Here is a 9077-nt window from a genome sequence, read left to right as displayed (position 1 = left end):
GTCAATCTGTCTGAAGTTTTAAATGGCTTTAAAAGAGTCACTCCTGTAATATATGGAAAAAAATGTGTGTGTGTGTGTGTGTGTGTGTGTGTGTGTGTGTGTGTGTGTGTATGCAGGTAAAAGGAGAAAAGAAACAGAATAGGTATATTTAAATAATTATTAGATAGTCTACACTGCCTTTCTAAACATTCCTAGTTCACCAAACATTACTTGTGGGGTTTCTGGAGGGAATGTGAGCCTCCCGAGCTGTAAGAAAGTAAATAAACAAAGTTTTTGCCTTTGACCCCATAAATGCAGAAAAAAAACCAATAATTTCAGAGATACTATGCTTCATGGATTCAAATGTAATGCTCTTTAAGGCCTGATATATCCTTGGTGCTCAAAAATTTTGGCAAATCTTTTCTAAATGGAGATGTATTCTATGAAAATATCATTGGAAGAATCTCTTCTCCTGATGAATTTCTCTGAATTGTACTTCTTTTTTTCTTGTAAAACTCTCCTCCCTCCTTTTTTAGGCAGGCTTTATTTATTTATTTTTTTTTTACTTTATTAAAATACTGAGTTTTATTTCACATGTATATTTTTGTCTCCCCACCATTTCCATGTCTGACCACCGCTACTACTATGTCCTATCATAACATTCCATACATACTTAAAACCAAGCAAAGGGTGGAGTTCCATCTTTAAAAACTAAACAGGCATTTTGGACAACACATTCTTGGCAATGGAACCTGGACAACATTTATCAAACACGGTAGGGAAAGTTCTCACTCTGCATTATAAAAAGGACAGCCAGATATCAACTGTTACAGAAATGAAATGAGACGGAAAATTTTTAACAAATTGTTTAAACTATTTTCTTAAAGAGACTTCCTCCACTGCCAGAGATCTTGAATAGCCTCTTGGTCAGTCATCCGGAAGCAATTCTTCACATAATTGATGAACTTGGCTTCCACTTTGGGAAGAGAACCACCTTTTTCTATACTTGCTTGCATTTTTGCTTTAATGTCTTCTACAGAACTAGGTCCTTTTGGTGTTTTAGGAGTTTTTTCCTGTTTTTTGAAGGATTCTTGTCCTTTTGATCTTGGTGTTGATGATGGTTTTGAGTCTTTTCCATTCTGATTTGACTTTTGTGCATTTTTGGCTGGAGTATCTCGTATAGATTTCTTCACTGGTGCTTTTTCTTCAGCTTCCTCATCATCAAAATCATCATCATCATCATCTTCATCAGCAGCAAGTTTTACTTTTTTCTGTGGAACCTTGCTACCACCTCCAGGGGCAGACCGCTTTCCAGATATACTTAAGAGTTTCACATCCTCCTCCCCTTCATCTTCTGACTCTGCATCTTCCTCCACAGCTACTAAGTGCTGTCCACTAATATGCACTGGCCCTGAACCACACTTCAACCTTACGACCACTGGTGGTGTTATTTCAAAGCCCCCAAGGGAACCCGTTGGCTGTACAGACATTTTCAAAGTTGCCAGTGTTACTTTAATTGGACTGCCTTCGTAATTCATTGCCTCTGCTTCAACAATGTGCAATTCATCCTTTGTACCAGCCCCTAAACTGACCGTTCTTAAAGATAACTGGTGCTCATTTTCATCATTATCCACCTTAAAGTGATAATCTTTGTCGGCCTTTAGTTCACAACCGAAAAGATAGTTCTGGGGCCTCAGGGGGCTCATGTCCAAGTCCATCGAATCTTCCATCAGGTGGCGGCACGCACTTAGGTGAGAGAGAAGGCGGACGGAGATAAACGAACGCTGCTCCAGAGAACAGCCGCGCAGGACGGAATCACACCAGGGACTATTTTTTTGTTTTATTTTTGTAAGAATTGTGCACCATTTTGTACTCAAATATAAATTGTATTTTATTTTAAAGTTGATTTAAGTAACAACAAAAGTAAATAAGTAAATTCAAAATTTAAAACTTGATAATATAAAGCAGTTTCTTCATCCTATTCAATTGACTTCTCAAAGAATGGAGAATAATTTCCTTAAGAAGAAACTCATGTCCCAATTCCTTCATTTGTGTACATCCTTTAGTGCATCCTTTGTATCAATGCTATATGTTGTATTATGTGGTGAAATAGACAAAGATAATTATTGACCTTTAACAAAAGTTAAGACTGTAGTGAGGAATTTGACATTGTTTTGCGTATGAGAGAGATAATTAGAGAAACCTGAAACTGACATATATAAAAAAGAACTATCTTAGAGCGCTTGAAAAAAAATTAGTAATTCTGATCTTGTCTTTATTAAAAATATTGGTATTTGGTTCATTGTTTTTAATACATATCTTATAATGTTACTTATTCTGAATATTAGCTGTATGTGTGTCTATTCCCTTTGATTTTGTGATGCAATTGGCTCATTCATGTCACATTAGTCCAAGGAAGAAAGGAAATGAAGGAGGAAGAGAGAAAGGGAGAAAAGAGAAAGAAAAAAGTTCACATGAAATAAATACATAAACAGTTGTTACAGTGGGTTCAATCATGGCCCTTAAAAGATACATCTGAATCATCCTATATTCTGTAAATATGACCTTATTTGGAAAAAGAGTCTTCGAAGACATAATTAATTGAGGATCATGAGATGAGGTCACCATGGATTAGCTGCATCAGATCTAAATCCAATGACAAGTGTTGTTATATGAGACACGCAGAAAAGACACACACAAGTAAAGGAGGGGGAGGTTACGTGAAGATGGAAGCAGAGTCTGGGACACTAGAAACCCTGAGAATGTAGGCGCAGTGTGAAAGCACTCTTCCCTAGGGCCTGTGGAGGGAATGTGAGACTCCAGAAATGTAAAAGAATACCTTCCTTTTGTTTTTAAGCCATCAAGTTTTTGGTAATTTGTTAAAGCAGCTAGAGGAAACAAATACAGTAGTAAAGACGCATTAAGTGCTATGTGACATGGCATATAAAGCAACCAATTTTGCTGAAGAGCTGAGATATGCATAGTAGTAATGAAAAAAAGAGGCCACCAAGGTGGATCTTCAAGGATCATTTTAAGCGGTGATGTTGGCTTAGCTCATAATGTGGCAAAATTCAAAGGTTTGAGAACTGGTCAGATTTTGGACCTAGTTTGGGAATAGAGGTGTAAATAGTAGATGGCAGACTAATGGACATATAATGTTGTCTTAGTCCATTTGTCTTGCTACAACAAAATACCTGAGACCAGGTAATTTATAAATAATATAAATTTATTTCTCACAGTTACGGAATATGGAAAGTGCATGATCAAGGTGCCTACATTTAATCTGGTAAGGACCTTCTTGCTGTGTCCTCACATGGCAGAAGGCAGAAGGGCAAGCTAGCCAAATAATGTGTGAAATCCCTCTTACAAGGGCCTTAGTTCACAAGGGAGGAATCCTCACAGCCCAATCACCTTTTAAAGGCCCTATGTTTTAACACTATCAAAATCACAACATCTGAATTTTAAATAGAACATATTCAAGCCACAGCAGAGGTGAAAATTTAACAAGAATGATTACAACTACTTGGGTTTACACACTACAGAAAGAGTTTCAATTGCAGAGAAATAGAAACTTGCATTAGAAGTTAAATTTTGGACACACTAAGTTTAAAAAGTTTAGTGGACACCTAAGTAATATTGAAACAGGTAGTTGGGTATGAATCTAATGATCAGAGAGGAACATTTGGGTATTTAATTTTTATTTATTCGGCAAAATGGTAAAATAAGCACATTAGGAATATGCACTATAATTACTGATTTCCACAATATGACATGGCAGAATTTATAATTTGTATAAGCAGTCTGCATCACAATCTATGAGGTTAATGTGTTTCATTACATAACTATTAATATTGTAAACATATGACTGCAGTAAAATTATAAAATTTATAATTATGATAATTTCAATATTAATTTCTATGTGCAATGATTATTTTTAAACAGATAAAAGGATTTTTAGCCTGAATTAAGAAATGCTAGCTTTTTATGTTATTTATTTTTAAATTAAGTTTTACAAGACAAAATCAATGTAATCACTAATAGAAATGAGTTGAAATAGAACAACTCATAAAAAATGAGTTGTTCTAGTATTATTGGGTCAACATTATTTATATTGACCCAATTTGTTCATATCTAACCTTTTTGCACCAATGAATGTTTGCTACAATATGCAATTTATTAATTCATTATGCCATCTTGGTGATTTCAGTATTTATATAACTATAAATATGGGTTTATTTTAGTCATAAAATATTAAAATTGAATATTCATTTCAGGCATTTTTTTCAATATAATGGAATTAGCTTTATGTTATGGCAATGTGTTATTTTATTGCAACTGTAGCTTTTTAAGAAATGCTTTAAGTTTACGCATACATTAAGTCCATACTTTGGTATGTTTTCTATTTTTAATTATAGCTCTGTTTTAGTTATATTATTTAAATTGCATCAAAATTAGTATTAAATCAAATTATGATAATATAAATGTTAATAATTGTTATATTTAACAAAATATGTGAGAATGTAAGGTTCTCACTATTAGAGCAACTTTTCAGAGTCAGGATGGATTCCTAGCCAAAATTTGGTTTAGATATTGAGACTGATGCTATACACACACACACACACACACACACACACACACCCCCACCCACCCACCAAGAGAGTTAAGAAGTTTAATGACCAACATTTTGAAGCTTTGTGGAGAGAATAATGCAGGTTTCCCAAGCTGGTACAAAAGTGCACCTTGTGGAAGAGACTGGGAAAAAATGATTGGATGACTGGGTTATGGTTTCTGTGGAGCTGTGTGAAGTTAGGTGCTTATGTGGTTAACCTTCCCACCAGTGGCAAAGGAGTGAGCACCCAGGCTTTTGTATTAGCTTGCCTTGAGGTGAGGCAGATCCAGAAGAAGAAGATGTGAAACTTAAATGATTACAGGTAAATATACCTAAAAACATAAAGTCAGAACCATTATTACACTTAATCTGAAGCAGAATGAGTACTAAAATCGATTTTAGAATGAGAATGTTTGTAGTTTTACCAAAAAATAAATAGGATTGTAAGACCAAAACTGTGGACTAATCTTCATCATTTCTTTGATAACTCTCACTAATGGGACATGATTTCTTTAATGCAATTAATTATAAAATTGGTAATTTTAAAAACGGAGGGGTAACATACATATTTCCAAGTAATAAAACACTATTCTATATCTGTATCTGTCTACATCTGCCTACAAATACATTTATCTAGATAGAAATTGAGATCCTAGGATACAGATATAGATAATTTCCCTCCTTTTACTTTATCTTTACAAAATCTTATTTTTAGCCTATTCTTTCAGTTATTTTGCATCTTTTCAAACATAAATTCTGCGTGGCTTACATACACACAGACACACACAATATTTTAATATTAATGCAATTCAATGGTAATTTATAGTTTTAATGTTGCCTCTCACTGAATTCTGCAAGTCTCAGGAACCTATATAAAATATAACATAACTAAAAATTCAATGACATATTTAAACTCATGATGGATAGGAATGTAGCTCTTGCTTTCATGTAACAGAAGTGTTTTTCATCTGTCACCAAATCCTATGAAATTCATTAGACAATGGCACTATGTGTGTATATCTATATTTGATATCTTTGGCCGGAAAATTCACACTGGAGAAAGTTTGACTATGATAGAACATGTCTACAAAAACCAATTTGCCTACTGGTAATTGGGTACACTCCCCTTGCATTATTGAAGTTGTGTGCTTGAATAAAAGCCTTTTTTCCCCTACATTTAAGCCTTTCTTTGATGATTTCTTGCTAAGAAAATGACACTAATGTCATTAATTTAGTGTTACGAGTAAAGCACTTGAAAGTCATTCAAATGTAGGTTGATAGAAGCATCTTTTTAAAAAATATCTTATTATATTTCATTATAGAATTATAAATCCTGTGTCCATCAAAATTGATTATGTGACAATGACATGCTAGGTGCAATATTGTTAACCATAATTTAAGAAAGGCAATGTTTAAAACTTTTATCAGTTAACTTATCAATCACCTTTATTCCAAGGTTATACTTAAAAGCTGATCATTAAGATGTAATGCTAAAAGTATGTATCAATTAAGCTAAAGCACATTACTAACATAAATTTCATGTATCATACAGTGCTTCTAAACCTTTTGAATTATTTGGAATATCTGTTGTTTGTTTTCTCACTATGTAAAGGTCCACGTTTGTGTCTAATAAGTAAGTTGCCTGCTTTATTTTCAAAACTTCTGATTTTATTTAGAATTAGGTATTTATAGGAAGCGGAGGCAGGTGGATCACCTGAGGTCAGGAGTTCGAGACCAGCTTGGTCAACATGATGAAACCCTGTGTCTACCAAAAATACAAAAATTAGCCGGTGTGGTGGTGGGCTCCTGTAGTCCCAGCTACTTGGGAGGCTCAGGCAGGAGAATTGCTTGAACCCAGGAGGCAGAGGTTGCTTGAGCCAAAATCCCGCCACTGTACTTCCAGCCTGGGCTACAGAGTGAGACTCCATCTCGGCGGGGGGCGGGGGGGGGGAAGAGGTATTTAGAATGGTAATATCACCAGTGCTCTGTCCTCTTTAGTGATGAAATATTTGGAACATTTCAGAATTTCAGAGGTCTAGTACATCCTTTTATCTTTGGCATTTAAAGCTACAAAGATTCAGTAATTGTTTGCTTTATAGTACAGAGCTCCTAACATGAGCCTTTTGACCTAACAGAAGGGTGTTCTTTTCTCCTATGCAACTTTGAAATGGGAAGAGATTGGAGTAGACACTTACTTGCTTAGTGTGATTTAAAGGGTTCTGAAAGTTTCCATTTACCAATAATACCATCTCCCCTCTAGCCTGGGGAGTATAGTTGAGAATAGAAAACTCTCAAAATGGACAAAACAACTAAAGAGAAACTTATTATTATATATTATCATGTATATAAATCTAAGAGTATTAATTAGTGAAATAGATCATCAGAGTATATTAATATGTTAATAGTTTACTAGGTCTTCAAACATATTTTAAATAAATGAACATATAAGTAATTGTCAATTACTTTCCTAAGTGTTCTTTTCTCATAACAGGAAATCATTCAGAAAGCTGTGTTTTTATATTAATAGTAATCAACCTTTTGCACTTATCTAGATGATGTTTCATTTATTTCTGCAGTGTCTTCAAAAATAAGAAAATACTTGATCTTCTTCATAGAGCTCCACAATTTTCTGGAATGCTTCAAAAGAATTTTGAAAATAAAAATATTTAGCTATATAAAATGTGCAGCGATTAATAGATTATCAGTATACATGCAAATACATAGGTGCACATGAAGCATATTATATCAGTATATGAAAAATAAAAGATTTACTAATACCTGAAATGTAGGGAAAGGAAAAGCAAACTCCCCTTTGAAAATAGCCTTATTTAAATTGCAACTCTTTACTTGGACATATGCTTCAAATTACTTTAAATAATTATGTTGGTACAGGTCATTGCCTACAAGACTAGTAAAATTTTCTTATTGAAATGAGTAAAGTGAAGATCAAGAAAAACTACTTGTGCATTAAGGATGGAAGAAGGAGAACTGGCCCTTTGACTCCAGTCCCCATGCAATTTCTTGATAGAGTTGCAATGTAAGATCTGAAGTTTGGAATGTTTGAAAGAAAAATAGTCTTAAAATGGAGAAGTAAACACCGGCAAGGTCATGCAGGATCTTTGATGTACACACATTTTGAAACACTGCATTTTTCATAATTCACAAAATGAATGCCTGGCATAACAAATAAATATGCTTGATAGGTAGATTAGAGGAAGTAGAAGCTAATTGATGGTTTTAGCAGTGGAGTAACATAATCATGTTTGCCAAGTAAAATGCTAACTTTGGAAAATGAACAAGACAGGGCTAATCAATATTTAGTTTGAGAAGAGATTATTCTAATTTAAATCAGTCCTGATAAATGTCCAGTTAGAAATGTAGATAGGAATTTCACTGTTGCAATTCATATCTATTTTTATGGTCTTACTTTACATCATTTAGCAATTTTCAACAGCATTTTCCAGTTTTTATCTTTCTTCTCTAATTTACTAAAGCTCAGGTTCCTTCTGTGTCTGTGCTGCATTCACATGCTCTGAGTATGCAATATATCTCCCCAAACTCTACAGTTCCTTAAAGGCCTCAACAGGCTACAAGCTTGCTTGGTTATCTTAGTCATGCAAATGAGTATTGAAGAGTTAGCTGTATCCAGAAATATTACAATATCGTATGACATCTAGAAGGCTTATGAAAGATTAATTATTTTAAATGGCACGTAGGGTATCATAAAACGACCTCAAGAAATAGATGATAATTGAAAATCGAAGGAGATACAATACATGTTCTAGGATCAAAGGCCTGGAAGGAGTGGACCCCATTGCCGCCTCAATTGGAGAACTTCGCGGATGATTTTTGCAGAACATCTTTCTTAAGTGTTTTTTTTAGGGGGTTCAGAAAAATTTTTTAAATAGTTATATTTAATAGAGATGGATATGTGTTCAGCTCTTCTGGAAATACATTACAATATAGAGAAAATCTGCTTCAGATGAAGTTTTCCAGTGAAATCTAAAATTGTAAAATAAATACAGTAGTATTATTTTAGACTTTTAGTTTATTATGTGTAAATAATGTATCTCATAATTTAATATACTTGAGTTCATTTTATGAGAAAATATATGAAAATAATGTTTTATTTCCTTGACATGTCTGAATGGGCTAAAAGAAAGCAAATGGTATCTTTAGTAAGATGGGTAATTGGATTTTCCTAAGCCTGAAAAGAGTACTAATTTAGTATTAACCATACAGCTCTCTCCCTTTGGCATCATTCTTTCTAGTCCTTCTTTCTTGTTTTAATAAACATGTTTTAAAAAGTCTTCTATTTCAAAATGTCACTCCTATGTCAAGTACATTTAAGCAATACAAAAATAGTCAATATGAAAATGAAAATGACAGCAATACATCATAATCACTAGGATGTGTGGGCGACAAGCCACCCACGTGCCAAGGCAAGAGACCCAGGGCACAAGCTGTTCCAGTATAATAAAGAAAATTC

The 9077-nt window shown here is 33.9% G+C and overlaps 1 protein-coding gene across 1 annotated transcript; it reads right to left on the bottom strand.

Annotated features, from left to right (window-relative positions):
• Positions 1-545: 545 nt before the first annotated feature.
• Positions 546-1801, bottom strand: LOC126960625 (nucleophosmin-like). Its single transcript, XM_050800298.1, has one exon. It carries the CDS (start codon positions 1707-1709, stop codon positions 861-863), a length of 849 nt encoding a protein of 282 aa, XP_050656255.1. The 5' UTR covers positions 1710-1801; the 3' UTR covers positions 546-860.
• Between the last annotated feature and the right edge of the window lie 7276 nt (positions 1802-9077).

Source organism: Macaca thibetana, chromosome 8, assembly GCF_024542745.1.
Source record: "Macaca thibetana thibetana isolate TM-01 chromosome 8, ASM2454274v1, whole genome shotgun sequence".
Lineage (NCBI taxonomy): Eukaryota > Metazoa > Chordata > Mammalia > Primates > Cercopithecidae > Macaca > Macaca thibetana.
Note: the sequence above shows the minus strand (reverse complement) of the source record. Positions and strands in the feature narration are given on the sequence as shown.